An 18,262-nucleotide genomic window follows, 5' to 3' on the forward strand; every position below is an offset into this window, starting at 1 on the left:
AGAGAAGAGATAGCCTTACAATATGAATTACTGCAAGAAGCTGCTATGGCAGAATTGTGCAAAGGAAGCGATGAAAGGCAAGACAGACACAAGATGATGTCTTTGCAGAGTTACTCAACATATTTAGATCGTATCTAAATGTACAGTGGAAAATAAAATCTTTAGAAGAGCAGGTGGTCACGCTGCGGGGCCAGCAGGCTGACACTGCCGCGCTCGCTTCCTCTGTACAGCAAACAGGCAAGACGGAAGTAAATATTAAGACCAGAGCTTCCTTCTTAAGACATTCACACGACCGTATATTTCTGTCTGCATCATTTCAATGGGGCTGCAAAAGATGTGGACAGCACATCATGGCCCCTCAAAAAAGAGGGAACATGTCCTATTTTTGCGGACGAGAATAGGCATTTCTATCATGGAGAAAAATCCGGAAGGCACGCGGCCGGTATCTGTATTTTGCGGATCCACAATTTGATACAGTCTTGGGGCTCATTCACACCACTGTAAAACATACAAAATTATAAAGCTACACTGTCCATTACCTCATTATTCCGTTCGAGCAGTAACGAATGTCACATTGCATTTTTCCTCTCTCCCTTTAAAAGCAGGAACAGATCTTTAAGAGAAGACTTGATCCTTCTCTCCCTATGGAACCTAATGACACCAATTCTAAAAACAGAAAGGCACGCATAAAGGAGTTCTCCTAGTCTGCTGATAACGCTGGGGGCAGCTGCTGAGGTCTGCATATTTTCCCCCAGAAGCATCACACAGCACCCAATCAAATAAATGAACAGATGTGTAAAACATGGTGGCCCCAAGTCCGAAAGAAACGCTCTCCGGCTTCATTCACATGACAGTATATTCAGTCCGTGTCCAACCCGCGTTTTTTTTTTTTTTTGCAGATTGAACATGGAGTGATTCATTTCTATGGGGGAAGGGGGTTTGCAAAAAAATGCAGACAGCACATGGATGTCATCCGTGTGCTGTCCGCATCCGTATGTCCGTTCCGCCAAAATAAAAGCGCATGTCCTATTCTTGACCGCTTTGCAGAGAATAGGCATTCTGACAATGGGGCCCAGGGAAAGTTAGTATGCATACACCCAATGTTGCAAATCCACGGTTTGCAGAATAATAAATACATCCGGTCGTGTGCATAAGGCCTAAGCGTAATGAAGGATTTCTGTATCCTGTATGAGGTCCACATGCAGCCCTTTGGGATTTTCAAGCACTTTGCTAGACTAGAGAGTAAAGGGTGTATTCACACATGGCAGACTTGTGTCAGAAATCTCTACAACTGAAGCTCAGTCTCATTCATGTGAATGGGGTCCTTTTGGCAGAAAGCACATGGATTTCTGCACGCCCCATTCAGTTCAATGGGACTGTGGCAGAAAATTGTGCAAGGACATCGGTCACATGTGAACACAGCCTAACTTCTAAAACCAATCACTCTGCCCTAAAAAGTCTTTCGCAGTGATCTGAGCCGTCATGACTACCAGAAGCCTGTCCAAAAACTGCCCAAGAAGATCTCCGATTATAAGCAACATGACACCCCCAGATCAAAACACAATGAAGTGGCAAAAAACATTTAACTAATCTCTAACTTTTCACACCACTTTTCATAAATCAATGGAAGAAGAAACTTTGTGATAGGACACGTCTTGTTCGCTTATGGGCTGTAGACACAGACAAAGGTGGAATTAATCTCTCCTTTCACTCCACAACTCACAAAATAGGGTGAATTTTTGGGGTTACGTGCATCAAAATTTTCAACTTTTTGCATTTTTACACCACTCACTTCAGATTTGAAAAGTGGGAGTGGTTAGCTGTTAACTAGCTTCGTTCCATATTTATGGAAACTCACTCCAGTAGGAGGGTGGAGTAAGAAAACTGGAGTAGCTTTTCTAGACAGAAGTATTACGTCAATTGATCAAGTTTGGCACAAAGTACGCCACCGTAGACTCTGCCAAACTGACTTCAAATATTGCCCTCATACTAAATTCCTACCAGACTGTACCAACTAAACAGAGGTTTCTATCTCAGCCCAAGTGCTTTATTCATATCCATACAGGTCAGCACTCTTCTCTGCAATGTCCTCCGTGATCTTGGGGCGGTTTCTGAGTAAGAGAAAGTTAGGAAGCGGATTCTCCTCTACTTTCTGTGTGCAGTAGAAGGGAGCTAGTCTAAACCCAGCATCTCAGGGCGAAGAGCAAACAAGAGATCTAGCATACAGCTTCTACAAAATGCCAGATACAAGTTATATTATGGCTGGAAATAGAATTATTCCTTATATACACACTGTACTACTTGTTAATACACAGTTTGTTGAAAGCTGCTCTGAGATCTCACCGCTGTTTAGTCACAGGTCTACTGCACTCGGTGATTTTTTATTACAAAGGCCTTAGAATATTACAAATTCAACACTGTTCATATATATTTATTATACTAGTCATTTTCTACCTCTGGTTTGTTCTATTTCAATGGGAGCTTTGATATTTATGTAGAAGGGTCACCGGATGCCAACTTACTATTTAGTCACTGCTGTTGAACTCGCAAATACAATGCTAATGAAGAAGCTTATTCTTTGCGTTTTCTTGCTCAGACTTATGTCAAAAGAACTGTCTGATCCAACTCAAACCTACAATTACAGTCAGTGGAAATTTTCAATTTGACACAAGCAACATTCGCCTAGAAGCGAACAAGATCACAATGACTTCAAACACATTCAATGTAGGGTAAAAAAAAATGGTTTTTAAACTTTATTGGGATCTCAAAGTATATCACAGTTACATAGGATTTCATTGCCTACCTCGACAGACCGTAGAATCTGCTGATCTACAACACTAATGATCGCCAGGGTATAGGACAAATGTGGAAAATAATGTTAATATGATTTAAAGTGTATACTTATATATGGGGGGGGGGGCAGAACCCTGGATATTAACATTACTTAGTACATAGCAAAGTTTAACCCTTTACAAACCCATCCAGCCTGGTATAAAGGGGGTCAGGGGCTGTCAGCTGTTTTCGGTCTGTGTTCCTTGTGTACTCTGTGCCAAAGGCACCCAGCAACACCAGGTCCACAAACCCTGTCTGGGCGTCCTACAAGACTCGGATGGTGTTTACCTGACCTCTGCAAGATTTCCAGCATCTGTGCAGCAGACGTGACTAGCATATCTCCAGTGCTTCACGTTCCCCAAGCCGTTCCTACAAACAAGACAAAGACATGTGATCTGGTGCCGTAACGCACAACCCTCAGCTAGAAGAGAAACTCTAGAAAGTTCACACCAATCAACACTGCAGCCGTGTGTAAATGCAGCAGTGGCTGGCTGACGGAAGGCTTGTATATAGCTTATTGCATATACCGCAACATAATTCATTTTTTCACTCTGTCTGGTACCTACCACTCTTATCAGTTTCCTTTTAAAGGGGTTCTCCGGGAATAAAAACGTTTTCTGTACTGCCCTCAGCCTGCATTCTCAACTAGAAGATTCATACTTACCTGCTCCAGTCCTCTGCACATCCATTTTCTGGTGTCTGGACTGTTTGCATCCGGTGGTGCATGCTCTGCCGCAACATGTGACCAAGCACCGACGGAGGTAAACAGTCCAGGAACCAGAACATGGACATGCTGGAGGACCGGAGCAGTGGAGAGCAGTACGAATACCTGGAGAGACCCTTTAAAGCCCCCATATACATCAGTGTATTGTCTGACAGAACCTAACATTTCCGGCAGGACCAGCCGTCAATCTGATGTTTTTGGGAGAAAGATTGGGTGAAAAGATTTTATTTTCATCCGATCCTTCTGTTCTCCCACAAAATAGACCGCTATCTGAGGTGTCTGGCAGCAGCTTTCTCCTCTGCCCCCATTGAAAATACATACATGGTTTTCAATATTGGATCGGTGAGGGTCCAACACCTGGCACCCCCACCCATGAGCCGTTACAGGTTGCTGCAGGGCAAGAAACTATACACCGCTAAAGCACACAGTGCCCTACACGGTGTAGAGGCCACGGTGGGGTACTGCAGCTGAGCTTCTATTCAAGTGAATGAGAACTGAGCACCAGTATGCTGGTGCAAGAAGTTACAGTGCAAGGAGCCTTCTGCTTCCACTCTGTGCACGGTTATTTTCCAGCACGAAACAGCTGATCAGTGGGGGTGCCGGACCCCCACGACCTGATATTGATGACCATAGTCATAAATCAGCCCTAGTTGTTCAGACCATACTAAAATTCATGAATGTATATTGTTTAGAGCTCCAAATAAAAAAAAATAAAAAAAAATTAATAATATGTTGATGACCTACACTGAGCATAGATCATCAATATAAGATAAGTGGAGGTCCAATACCCGCACCAATCAGCTGTTCTCAGGAGCCACCAGCACCAGAATATACACAGCGGACAGAGCTGGAAGCAGAGGGTGCTGTACACTGTGTAGGGACTCTTAAGAAAATACCTGCAATGGCGGGTCCCAAACGTTTCTCCTAATGATCCCAGGCCATTGCTCAGCATCGTAGTCCTCATGGGTACATGCGTCTTGGCATCTTCGGGCATAGCATTGCTTATCCTTCCCGGTTCTTAACCTTGTCCATTATGTGGTGCTCCTTCAGAACGGCTCGTACAGTCCATCAGGAATCTCCTGGATGACACTTTCCTGGCAAAGTTCCTGCCCACGGTGGATGCAAGTCGTCTTATGGTGGTAAGAAGTCATCTGAAAAACAGCCCGATTTAATACTTTCATATAAGATTTGTCTAAGACGAGAACCTGAACGTGCTAAAGCTGGTGACGGACAGAAGCTTTGTACCAGCAGGTCTTGCGGTCACAGGCTGTCGATGTGACATCACTGCTGCAGCAGGTATACAGATCGATGGCGCAGGATCTGTTGGGTAGGTAACGATCTATTCCTTACTGCAAGAAGATTGCGTGGGTTGTCATCTAAGACACTGGTTGTCAGACAGGTGCAGGTCTTACTTTTGGGACCCACTCCTATCTCCAGAACAGGGCCTCCAAAGCTAAAAAGAGTGCACCGCGCATGCATGGCCAACTCTCCATTCGCCTCTAAGGGACTGCCGGAAATAGCAGAGTCAGTGCTCCGCCATTATCTGAGCTCCCATGGCAGTAAATGGAGAACATGCCGCGCCTGTGTGGTGCGCTCTCATTTGGGGGCACCCGTTCTGGAGATAGATGGGAAGCTATTTTTCCAGCTCCTGCAGCGTAACATATCACATAGAAGAAGATATTCATCTCGCAGTCCCCTGCCACTTCTGCCCTGCCCCACAAGTTATGTACTAGCAGACAAACATGGCGGGTCGGCTGCGCTCACGTGTCAGGTTCTGCGCTCACGCGTCATTGCTTCAGCTTAGAAAGCAAAAGTCAATGGGGGAGAGGAGAGAAGCGCAAGATGAGTGGTGCTTGAGAGGAGAGTATGTGACAACGCACATACTCAGGGTAAGATTCACCACGGATTTCACCCCTATACGCCATGACACCCACTGTGAAAAGCTGCCGCGTTTCCTCAACAGGATGAGCGTGTTGGTTTTTGCGGCATTTCTGAAAGCTTACTGACACATATCCTCCTTAGGCCTCACGCACACAACGGAGTGCTGTCCGCATCTTCTGCGGCCCCATTGAAGTGAATGGATTCGCATCAGAGCTGCAAAAACTGTGGCTCGGGTGCGGACCAGAACAATGGTCGTGTGCATGAGGCCTTACACTGTGAAATTTTAAAGTTTCAAGGAAACTCCCTTTAAGACCACTTGGAAACACTGCAGACATCATCGTACAGCACAATCCGTATGCGGGCGGTTACTGCGGGAATATGAGCAGGCTCCAGAGTTCACATACCGGCAGCACGCTCTTTATGTTGCTGAAAAGCCGTGGACTTCACCCTTGCAATGCATAAGGTATAATCCCCACTAAATCCTCATGTAACACACACAAATGATTGGACTGGATAGGCGCCAAAATCCACTGCAGAAATGATCCTCTTCTTAAGGTCAAGCTTAATTAAAAAGGAGCCGTCACCTCTCCTAACATGTAGTGACTACTTCCATTCCCCAGGTCATATTTCGGTATGACTATGTGGTGTTATTCCTGCTAGAAGTGATGAATGAATTACTAGCAGTTTGCAATGGAGGTCCAGATAGAAGTTACCAATTGGGGGGGGGGGGGGGGGGTGTCCCTGCATTGTTTGCAACTATCCCATCAGTGTCAGACTGTGCAGGGATGCACTACCAACTGGTAACGCCCATCTGGACCTTCAATGCAAACTGCTGGTAATCCATTGATAACTAGAGGAAGGGCACAGAGTCATAGAATAGATGCTCCAAATTGTTATTACATGAGGAATGCAGGTAGTGACTAAACAGCCATGTCAGGAGAGGTGAGGAAACTAATGGAAGGTAGCAGTGTGTTAGGGTTAACCCTTAAAAAAAAAAAAAATAACAACCCTGATTTTCCAAAACGCCCTCCGCTCCAGCGCCACAGCTACCATTGTTTCCTGCTTGGCCAGAAGTGACGGGGGATCTGTTCTTGGTCATGTGACTTGTGCATCCAATCAGTAGCCATGTGTGCAAGAACGGCATGACACTATTGAGAGGCTGCAGCAGCCATGTGACGTGACCGCTGAGGCCACTGATTGGTTGCAGCAGTCATGTGACCAAGAACAGTTCGGTGTCACCAAGTTACTGGGGACATCGAGAGCCGCTGCGCTGGAACGAACTGAGTTTTTTTTTTTTGTCTGCCATTCATACCTTTTTGAATAGGTCGGACAACCCCGCAACAGATTCTGTAAAGCAGTGTTCACACCTGCCTCGGAGGTTTGCAGATTGAATCCCATTTAGTGACCCAAGGAAAGAGAAGAAAAAAAGTAAAAAATAATGCATTCAAAATGTCAGACACCGTGACACAACCCCAAAGACTCCATTATCGGTGAGGGAGGGTCCGTCAGGTGCCTCATCCAGTGCGGCACCATACTGCTAATGTGAACAGCACCTCTCGGGGATTCTCTTTACAGAGAACTCTGAACACCGCGGTTCCTGCTTCAGTCTTAATTTCAGCGCTGCTAACCTGCTCACGATTTACTGCTGCCGAATTGAGCTAAACAGCGAGCATACGCCTGCCGCGGCATCCCTGACAACAAGGGACACGTCCATTCGCGCCACGCTGGTGACGACAACACGTTATCGATCCTTTGGGGCATGAACGGCGGCACGGGTGAAAACAACGGGCGTTCAGTTGTATGTGCAGGATCTGTGGCCCAAAAAATAAAAATAAATTAGTTTTTTTGGGAAGCAAGAATCAGTGATGGCGCCTCCGACACAGATGTGAACCGTGCATCATTACATAGATTTCCTTTTATATATGTATTTTTTTATTCAAAAAAAAAAATAAAAAAAATTTAATTTTTTTTTTTTTTTTTTAAAGAATGAAAAATTATACAAATATTCATATATTAAAGAAAAAGAAATTATAGAAAAAAAATTCTCTTTAATATATGCATATATTTTTAATTCTTTAAAAAATATATAAATTTTAAAGAAAAATAAGAAGAATTATAAAAACTAGAGTCTAAAACAAACAAACACAAATACAATGAAACTAAACACACGCTCCCGGTGCCTAAGGAGCTGACGTGTGTAGCAGCTGTCAGTGCTCCGGGCCACACAGGGTTAAGCGCACCCGGAAGCGCAGCTCCTTGGACAGTCATGACTTCCGGTGACGCTGCTGATGTCACCTCAGCAAATGGATTCCTTTCCCAACAACGTCACAGCCTTGATATGACCTCTGGTCTTCGTTAGACGCGGTTATCTCCCCGGTACATACCCCTCAGGCGTCCACACCGTGTGTATACCTCGACAGGACGTTAATAAAGGCTGCTCCGCCCTCCTCCGCGGCGTCCGCCGGCCTCCCCGGGCTTCTGCTGCCTCCCGTACCGCTCGCTCCTCCTGCCCGTCTAAGCATAAAATGGGAATCATCCCCCTTTACAAAATGGCGCTGAGCCCTTTGGCAGACGCACGCGCACTGGCTCCAAGCGCGCACGAGTCGCCGCCCCCTTGCGCAGCCCTTTTCAGCTCGCTCTAAACTCGGCTTTTAGTTCCGTTTCCAGGAAACAGAGCAGCCAATGGCAGGGCAGGGCCGGGTTCGTCCCTCAATCCGCGGAGCCAATCGTAGCTCTTCGAACTTCATCCGGATCCCAGCTAGCCAATGGCGTCCAGAGAGGGGCTGTCTCCGCCGTCATCTGTCTAATAAGAGGCGAGAGCCAGAAGCGACCAATGAGCGGAGAGAATGAGCTCACCTGTATTGCGGAGAGCCAATGGGCGGGTTTCAGTCGCTTCAGCCAATCGGCGTCTTGGATGGGCCGTCCAATCAGGCGCTGCGTCTGCTCCCCACGGCGAGAGGCTGAGCCAATGGTCTTCGGAGAAGGATTGGTTCTGCTCAACAGCTTGTTATTTCGTTTACTGCTTGCAGTTCCGTGCAAGTGGGGAGTTATAAGAGCCGAGTGTGTGAGTGAAACTTTCACCCGTTTTGGGGTCACTTTGCGGAACCTGCGGGTGCGTTGAATGGGAAGAGGGTGCACGGTGGTGGTCGCGGCTGACGGAAGGAGGGGGGGCGGACTCCTTCAGCTTGGGGCGTCCGGCTTGGCCGAGAGCTGACTTCTCAGTCAGGCGAGAGTTTGAAGGTATGTGACGGGGCCGGGAACCGAGGGGAACACCGGCGGCTGCGGAGCCTTGTGAGGAGGACAGTGAATGAAGTGCCAGGAAGTCTGCGGAGGGCTGTGTGAGGAGATCTGACGGGGGGAGGGGAGGCGGGGGGGGCACCTGGTATATGGGGGTGCCATGTCCATGTGACCCGGTGCTACCCCCCCCCCAACTTCTGCCGGGGAAGCGGGAGAAGCCCGCAGAGGCCGGGGCTCTGACACGGATCTGACCAGCAATGGCGACGTGACATTCCGCCGTCTGGATGAAAGGAGGACCCCCTCCTCCTCCACACAAAGCCTGCAGACCACCCCGATCATGCCAGCTCTGCTCCGCCGCCAGGCCGGAAGGGGTTAATCTGCCCTCTTTTATTTTATTTTTGTGTCCCTTTAACTGTTGTTCTTTTGTTGCTGTATGGTAGCACTGGTCATGTCAAACTGGGGTCCTCCTTGTGACTAGTCCCCTTTTTGGGGAAGGGAAGGGGGGGGGATAAAAAAAAAAGTTCAGGTTGTTGCCGAGCAACCAATATGGCAGTTTGGGGGGGCGACTACGCAGGTCCTTTAAGAAAATAGTTGTCACCATGCTGTGTAGGGGGTATGTGTTCATGATGCGTCACTTCTGCCCCCCCCCCCCCAAAAGGGAGCCTGGTGACAGAAAGGGGTGGTATGGGTGCTTCCCCCCGACAGCGGGCGAGAGGGGCGGTATGGGTGCTGCCCCCCTGACAGAGGGTGACCGGTGGCAGAGAGGGGCGGTATGGGTGCGGGTGTATCGCTGTCATGTGTAACGCCTGTGTCTTCTTCTCCTTTGCAGTTGTAGTGAAGACAAATCTTCGAGCTGGAATCCCTCAAATAACCTTCGACGATGAAGGTAAGTCCTTTAAGCAGAGGGGGAGGAGGGCGTTGGTGACATGCCACCTCTCTGGGCTCCCATGGCAGCTGACACGTATGACTTCTCATCAGAGGTCATACATGTAGTATGCGTGTTTCAGTGTGACGCATGGGCTAAACCTCCCCGTTCTGCATGTTACAGATGTAGCAGAGGCGGCACAGCTCACCATGGGCTTACACAGGGCTGCAAATAAAAAGGCTAAGGCCGCTTTCACGCAGTCAGTGTTTGGTCAGTGTTGGATCAGTGATTTCCATCCATGATTGTCAACCAAAACCATGATTGGAGGCTGCGTAGAGACTGAGGTATAGTGGAAAGATCTTCTCCTGCTCTGTGTTTTGGATTCGCAATCACTGATGGAAATCACTGATCAGACACTGACTAAACGCTGACGGCGTCAATGTGGCCTAACTTCAAGCTGTCAGTCGTGACAGAGTTAAATGACAGTCGTCTCTGCTGCATCTGTGCATGCTTTGCTGCATCTGTGCCGGATGCTGCTGGCGATGTGCGCTGTAGTGTTACCAAGGGGCTGATACGCTCGCTAGGTTTAGATGTGTCAGTTTGTACTGCTTCTTTCCTGTGGCTCTTGGGTGAGATGCTGTGCGCTTTACTGTCCGGAGCGGCTGTCATTGTGTCTTCTTGTGTGCGCTTTTTGCTGCTGCTTGTTCAGCGTCTGTCTGCTCAGTCCTTAGTTCAGTCCGTTGAGTTCTTTTTAAGTGAATTTCGTTGCGTGTCCCGCGCAGAATTCCGCGGCAGAACATGCGTGTTTTCTGCCGTTTTCAATGAGAATCCAGTGTGTAGTTCATACGGCGCGGATTTTAAATCCGCCTCGTGGAAAGAGAAGTATTGACCCCTCCATTCTTTAGGGTTTGTCCACATGGCGGGTTCTGTGATCGGCATGCGCTCAGCGCATAATTTTTTTTATTTGGGATCCCTGGAGCTAAACCACGAGTAGACACCCGCCACGGCTTCCAGCGGCGTCCGTCCAGATATTGTGCCAAGAGAGGACACGTCCTTTCTCGACCTAAACCATTGAAAACAATGGGAGGCTGTGTCGGCTCTGCTGTTGGAGCGTCCACACACGGTGTCAGCATCCGGATCCTCGGCCTCTGATTTCTGCCATGGGTTTTATTTCAAATCAGGGACTGGAGAAAAAAAAAAATCAGGGACTGCTGTGTGAACATGCCCTCACTGGTTTCTCCAGCTAGAACAGGGGCAGAAACCTTCTGCACTCCAGCTGTTGTGAAACTACAATTCCCAGCATGCTGCATTCGTTTCTGTGAGACTTCTAAAAAGGGCAGAGCAAGTATGCATGCTGGGAGTTGTAGTTTTTCAACAGCTGGCGTGCCAGAGGTTACCAACTCCCTGAGCTAGAAAGAGACAGTTTGTTTTACTCTCTGGACACACAATGGGCCCCTCTAAATGTTGCTGTCGGCCCTCTGGCTCCTTTGCTGGGGGCGTTGCCTTCCGACTCCGTCCTTTTGCTGCAGTGTTTGGTTAATTATTGTAACATGTGGAAGGAGTTGTGAAACACGTGAGTTGTAAGACTCCTCGGTCAGACCTGCCGCTGGGCGGTAACCTGACTTTACAGAAGGCTGGATAGGAGAAGACGCAGGTTGAAGAGCTCAAGAGACAGACTTTGGCCTCATGCACACGACCGTTGTGTGTTTTGCGGTCCGCAAAACACGGATGGCGTCCATGTGCGTTCCGCAATTTGCGAAACGGCACGGACAGCCATTGATATAACTGCCTATTGTCTCCAAAACTTGTCTCCAAAGCGGACTCCGTGTGCTTTCCGCATCTTTTGCTGCCCCATTGAAGTGAATGGGTCCGCATCCTAGCAGCCAAAACTGCGGCTCTGATGCGGACCAAAACAACTGCCATGTGCATGAGGCCTTAGGCCGCTTTCACACGTCAGTGTTTGATCAGTGATTTCCATCAGTGATTGTGAGCCAAAACGGAAAGATCTGCTCCTGTTCTGTGTTTAGAGCCGCACCTGATTTTGTATCACAATCACTGACCAAAACACTGAGGCCTTGTTCACCTTTCGGTGTCACGTCTGTGGAAAAAAGTGTACGTGTTTCATCCGTGGTGGGTCCGTGTCCGTTTTTTACCATCCGTGTCTCATCTGTAATTCACTGACGTTGTTCAGCTGAAAATTATTTTTCAAAGAATCTCCTATTAGTCTTCAGTGAAAAACAGACACCACACGGATGTGTCAGTGATTTTCACGGACCCATAGACTTCAATGGGCGTGCTTGGCCAGCATCACAGATCAAAGTAGTGCATGTCCCCGAGATTTTTTTACTGACCCACTGTCCGTAAAAAAATACTGAAATGTAAATCAATGGGTACGTGTGCTGTCCGTGGAAACCTTCCCCCCCCCCAATGGCAGATATTCAGGGGAGAAAGGACTGGGCATCTGGGCATTTTGGATTTCAACATGCTTGATCCACTGTTCTCTTTGGTCTCCCACTACAGCTTTTTCTCTTTTCCCCATTAACAATGCAAACACTGCTGAGCCGAGCGTGCATGTGTGACGGGGGAGGAGGGTCCTGCAGGAAAAGTTGTTGGGCGTAACACGAGTTTTCGCCCCCCAGTTATGTAACACTAGGTTTCACATTGCAGCCCAGCGTTCCTGCATAGAGCAGACTGCCAGATTCTCTGGATCTTACCGGAATGGGATCCAGAGAATCCAATGTCGGAACAGCCTGCCGGAAGGCTGTGCCGCGAATGTGTGAGATGCCTAAGATGCACGGCCAGCCTCAGCTTTTAACATTTCTCCCAGCGACACCATAAACACGCACGCTCGGCTCGGCTGAGTGTGCATGTTTATTGCAATGGGGACAATCTCCCGTAGAAATGAAAGATCAGACATATTGAAATCTAACATGACTGATCCTTCTTTTGCCTCAGCAGCTACTATCAAGGAAGGGAGTCGGAGGGGCCCCGACACAGCTATCCTCACCAAAGTCTGCGTGGCACTACTTTATATTGTATATGGCAAGCTTTGGTCTGTGCTCACTGCTGGGAAGATGAGGGTTGTAGTGTTTGTTCGCGGACCGGCATATATAAGCAGACGTATGTACAGAAGCCAAACTGCAACGTCAGCACTACAGCTTTCTACAGCGAGGACCATATGTCCGTCCTAGTGCCATTTCTTCTCTGCCCCAGTAATATACCAACTGAATTAACCCTTGAGGTACAGTATGTGTCACATAAGACGTCCTGGTAAAGAATAGCTGGCAGGGGGGCGCCTGGCCTTGTCCCCTGTATAAGCAGCCTGTGCTTTGTTGTGGTGAAATTTTACCCCACCTATGGTGGGTGTGAGCCTCCTTACAGAAAATTACCACGTGCTCCATGTCATGGCTCCTTTTGGGGGTTTTGTGGAGATGTAAGTCTGATCCAAAAATCCACAGCGGATCTATTGCAAAATCGGCTTGTGTTGCATGCAGATGTAGCTGCAGATCTTGTGAAAATCTGCAGCATAATTCGCTTGCAGCTGTAGTGCCACATGGTGGGGGGCGCTTACCAGACATGCTGAGGACATTGGACTAAGTGTGTCCACGTGCAATCTGATTTTTATTTTTTATTTTTTTTGCGGATTGCACGTGGACCTGTTTATTTGCATGGGGCTGCGGAGAGCACACAGATGTCATCTGTGTGCTGTCCACATCCGTGCGGCCGAGCCGCAAATTATACAACATGTCCCATTCTTGTCCGTGTTGAGGATGAGATCCACACGGACCACATCCGTATTTTGCTGATCCGCGATTCAGATATGGTTGTGTGAATGCCCCCTTGGGCAGCACTCCTTTTCAGCATTGCGTCACGTGGTAATTTAATTTATACTTGAAGCGGTCCAGAAATTCTTGGGACTTTCTGAAGATGTCCAGACATAAAGTGAACCGAAGAGAAGCTTATCGTAATGGATTGTAAGCTCCTGTCTGCTTTGCTCTTTGTCTTTTTAGGCAGCGGATGAGCCTGCCTATCTAACAGTGGGGACCGACGTCAGTGCTAAATACCGGGGTGCCTTCTGCGAGGCGAAGATTAAAACCGTGAAACGGTTGGTGAAAGTCAAGGTATGTTGTACAAGAGTAGAATATCTCCGCTTTCTAGTTATATCTTGAACTGCAACTAAGGCTGCTTCCACACTCGCGTTTTGGCTTTCCATTTGTGAGATACGTTCAGTGCTCTCACAAGCGGTCCAAAATGGATCAGTTTTTCCCTAATTCATTCTGAATGGAAAAGGATCCGCTCAGAATCCATCAGTTTGCCTCCGTTCCGTCTCCATTCCGCTTTGGAGGCGGACACCAAAACTCTGACTGCAGCGTTTTGGTGTCCGTCTAACGAAACTGAGCCAAACGGTTTTCACTGGCACAATAGAAAACGGATCCGTCCTCCATTGACTTTCAATGGTGTTCAAGACTGATCTGTCTTGGCTATGTTAAAGATAATACAAACGGATCCGTTCTGAACGGATGCAGACTGTTGTATTATCTGAACGGATCCGTCTGTGCAGATCCATGACGGATCCGCACCAAACGCGAGTGTGAAAGTAGTCTTACAGCATCGTATCCCAGCCATATTGGGAGGGTGATTTCTGATGTGGCTTGTATCTTTAACCCCTTTATTACCATTTCCGAAAGAGCCTTTTTAGCAACTTTGGGTTTCTGGTGGTTTAATAGCCCCGACTTTTTGTTATTTCCTCAACTACCAAATTTATTTTTGCAGTGTGTGTGTTGTGTGTTTTTTTTTTTTTTTTAATACATGGCTGTTCTTTTGGTCAAGAGTTAAGGCTTCGTTCACATCACCGTTCTGGCTTTCCGTTCTCCTGCTCCGTCTAGGAGCAGGAGAACGGAAAGGACGGAAAAGGCACATAACTGACGCCAAACTGAGTCAAACGGAGCCTAAGGACCCCATAGACTATAATGGGGTCCGTTATGTTTCCGTTTATGATTTTTAAGCGGAGACAAAAGTTGTGCATGCAGGACTTTTGTCTCCGCTTAAAAATCTTCTTCTGAGCGGAAACATAACGGACCCCATTATAATCTATGGGGTCCTAAGGGCTCCGTTTGACTCAGTTTGGCATCAGTTATGTGCCTTTTCCGTCCTTTCCGTTCTCCTGCTCCTAGACGGAGCAGGAGAAAGGAAAGCCAGAACGGTGATGTGAACTAAGCCTAACCGTACTGATTCGTTAATTTGCTAAATAAAGCATTAAAATAGGTTCCATGTTTTGTGTCAGTCATTTTGATACCTAATGTGTATGGTGTCTGGCAGCTATGGTGACTGGGTTGAGGTGTTTTTTTCGCCTCTCTCTTGTTCATGTATAGTATGTCCCACAGGGTCATAGTAGACCCCTGGAGGCTTTTTTTAAAAAATTTTATCCAGTTTTCTGCTGTAACTGTGGCATCTCTAGGAGCCCCCTGTGGAGATGGGCCTCGTCATTATGTGGACTGCAAGTGAGAAGCCAGAAGTAGGTGGTTACCATTCTCTTCTGCCTTCTCCATGTCTTTTGCTGCTTTTACATCCAGACACCAGATTTACAGGTCTCGAAAAATTAGAATATCCTGCAAAAGTCTATTTATTTCAGTAATGCAAATGAAAAGGAATTGCATTAATGCAGCTTAAAATTAGAATTTTGTGAAAAGGTTCAATATTCTAGGCTCAGTGTCACACTCTAGTCAGCTAATTAATCCATACCCCCTGAGCAAAGGCCACCTGAGATTGTGACTTTGGGGTTTCATAAGCTGTAAGCCATAATCACCCAAATTATAACAAATAAAGGCTTGGAATATCTCGCTTTGCATGTAATGAGTCTCTCATATAGTAGTTTCACCATTTAACTTGCATTACTGAAATAAATTAACTTTGCACGATATTCTAATTTTTCGAGTTTCACCTGTAGTCCTGTTAGATTGAGGGGTTGGCATATCTCTATAATGGAGCCGGCAAAGTGAACGAGAGCGGACCCTGCATGCGCGGTCGCCCTCCATTCATTTCTATGGGACTTCCGAAAATAGCTTTATTGGCTTTGCTATTTCCGTCAGCTCCACAGAACGGAGCAGTGGCACTTCCAATTAATTTCTATGGGACTTTGGTCACTCTCTTAGAAATGAATGAAGGGTGGCTGTGCATGTGCGGTCCGCCCTTCTTCACTTTGCGGTCCGCCCTTCTTCACTTTGCGGTCCGCCCTTCTTCACTTTGCGGTCCGCCCTTCTTCACTTTGCGGTCCGCCCTTCTTCACATTACAAGCTCCATTCTAGAGATAGGTGCAGGTCCCAGAGGTGTGTGACATGGGCCAACCACTTCAATGCAGTGACTGTAAGAGACTGCACTGACACTGATCGCTGTAAAAACAAACAAAAAAAAGGGGGGTCGCTAATAACTGATTTCCGTGGCCTGATGTCAGGCAGTTTATTGGGTATGAACGTTACTAAAGAACGATCAGCCCGTGTAAAGATGTCGGCAATCGCCATGAATGCATCGAGTGAATTCACCTTTTTCTGCGGACACCTCAACAATTTCTGGCAGCAGATTGTGCTGTGTGAGAAAGGAATACAGTGGAGGTGATCACTACATGTAAATGCAGCTCTACACCTCCACTAACGAGCATTCAGTTATCTGGAAGGAACGCTTCACCCCGATAATTGTCTGCTCACTGGCGCAGTGTAAATGCGCCTTGAGGTGTTAAACCTCCAATAAGAATGCGCATTTCGGATTTCCTGCATCTACAAATGTTGTACTTTTTATTTTGTCTGTCGCTGGAGTTGCAGTTCAGCGTCAGCCATGCAGAGCCCTAATAATTTTTTTCTTTTTTTTTTAGGCTTTTGAAGGGGATCTTCCTTTTAGGGTCCATTCGCACATCCGCATCCGTTTCGCAATTTTGCGGAACAGGTGCGGACCCATTCATTTTCATTGGGGCCGGAAAAGATGCGGACAGCACACAGTGTGCTGGCCGCATCCGCACTTCCGTTCCGCGGCCCCGCAAAAAAATAGAACATGTCCTATTCTTGTCCGCAGACACGGACAAGAATAGGTATCTTCTATGAGAGTGCCGGCCATGTGCGCACATGGCCGGTGTCCGTGTTTTTCGGATCCGCAAAACCCTTGCGGACATGTGAATGGACCCTAAGAGAAAGATAAAGTGCTCCGTGTTGTAGTAAACCTGTCTGTCAGCCTGTGGTTTTAGCCTCCTGCTGCATTTGTTTACATCTGTCAGTGTAATGACGACGTGGGCTCTAGGCACAGCGTGTCCCTTTAGGTTACTAGAAGTGTATGTAGCATGACGAGCCTGCAGGTGCCATCCCCGACACCTAAGGGGCAGGCATTATGCCTCACACATAGCGCCCATCTGCTATTCACTTTAAACAGTTTCAAACCATCAGAATTCTTTTACATTTTCTATTTTATTTGGTTTATTAATAATAATAATAATAATATATTTTTTATAATTTATTTTTATTTTGTGTGTGTTTTTGGTACTGCAAAATAGGCGCACAGCTGAGATTGGGGATCAGCCTAAATGCATTTCAGTCTTGTTAGCGCGTTTCAGCTCTTTCAGTGGGATCTTAATAAACTTGCTATGATTAGTAATAAAACTTTTCCATATAAGTCCATAAGACTCTGCACTTTCTGTCGTCTACTTAGTTAAGAAATGCCAGCGGTGTATTCCCAGTGACCCACCTCTTCACGCCTGTGCCAGTTACTCGATAATTGGATTTTCAGACCTCTAATTGATTTGCTCCTCTGCTTTCCTCCACAAGCTCCTGTGTTTGACAGTGCAAGCGCCAAAACATAGTAATCTGACTGTGGCTTCATTTGCAGGTGACTCTGAAACAAGACAACTCTAGACAACTGGTGCAGGATGACCAAGTTAAAGGGCCATTAAGGGTACGTTACTTTCACACTAAGCAGTATGCATTGTATCCTGTTCTACTGTGTTTATTGGTCTGTTGTCTGTTTCGTTTATTGGTATCATGGCTCGGCCAATGAGGCTGAGCTGCACCTAGGCCAAGTGAGCGATAAGGCCGCAGCGCTACCTTTTCAAGCCCCACCAATCAGATATTGATGATCTCAATGAGTTAAAATATCTTGGAAACCCCCTTTTTAATAGGTTTTCAGATCTAGACGATCCACGTCCTGTTAGGGCCTATGAAGGTCATGGAGGCAGACTTGAGCCATCCTGTATTATTTGTATGCCACTAACCACCATATAATTCTACTTTTCCCCTGCAGCGGGCCTGGCTGGTCACGGCTTCAACTGGACAAATTCAGTTGTTTGCTGGGGTACCAGGAGATCAGTGGGCAAGGGTTGTCATTCATGAGACAACCCCTTTAAATGGACTGACCATTTCACAAAAAAACAGGGTTTGTGTAAATTGTCAAGCTTAATAGAAATCAGTGTATTTGGGCCTTATAGCCCCACATACATGGACCCAGCAACACAAACAAAACCCCTAGACCCCCCAGCAGAGGATTCAGATCCAAGTACTGAATTATTGCTCGTGTCCTGTAAAAGAAAAGCAGATATAAGACTTAGAACCTCATTAGCAATGTAATTTTCCTCTAATTAACTAAGAACTAGCGATTTCTAATTTGGTGAATAATGAATTTTCCTACAGCCCTGATGTCGGAGGGACTTTATAGCCGCCATTCTGAAGAATATTGGTTTAGCCCAAAAT

The 18,262-nt window shown here is 46.9% G+C and overlaps 1 protein-coding gene and 1 long non-coding RNA gene across 4 annotated transcripts in view; one reads left to right on the forward strand and one right to left on the reverse strand.

The window, feature by feature from the left end:
* Positions 1-2,725: 2,725 nt before the first annotated feature.
* LOC120981674 lies at positions 2,726-7,958 on the reverse strand. Its single transcript, XR_005774729.1, has 3 exons — positions 7,822-7,958; positions 4,453-4,707; positions 2,726-3,201 (listed from the first exon to the last, which is right to left on the reverse strand). It is a non-coding gene; the product is annotated as an uncharacterized LOC120981674 (long non-coding RNA).
* Positions 7,959-8,371: 413 nt separating this feature from the next.
* ARID4A (AT-rich interaction domain 4A) overlaps positions 8,372-18,262 on the forward strand; it is a 111,427-nt gene continuing 101,536 nt past the window's right edge. For 2 of the 3 annotated variants that reach the window (XM_040411278.1, XM_040411280.1), the window contains exons 1-4: positions 8,372-8,501; positions 9,504-9,560; positions 13,550-13,660; positions 17,406-17,471. In XM_040411278.1, the coding sequence (XP_040267212.1) occupies positions 9,555-9,560; positions 13,550-13,660; positions 17,406-17,471 (183 nt within the window). In that variant the 5' untranslated portion in view covers positions 8,372-8,501; positions 9,504-9,554. Of the gene's footprint in view, positions 8,502-8,522; positions 8,678-9,503; positions 9,561-13,549; positions 13,661-17,405; positions 17,472-18,262 lie in introns of those variants that run through there. The other variant, XM_040411279.1, reaches the window with a different exon arrangement.

The sequence above is a fragment of the Bufo bufo genome, chromosome 11, assembly GCF_905171765.1.
Source record: "Bufo bufo chromosome 11, aBufBuf1.1, whole genome shotgun sequence".
Classification (NCBI taxonomy): Eukaryota; Metazoa; Chordata; class Amphibia; order Anura; family Bufonidae; genus Bufo; species Bufo bufo.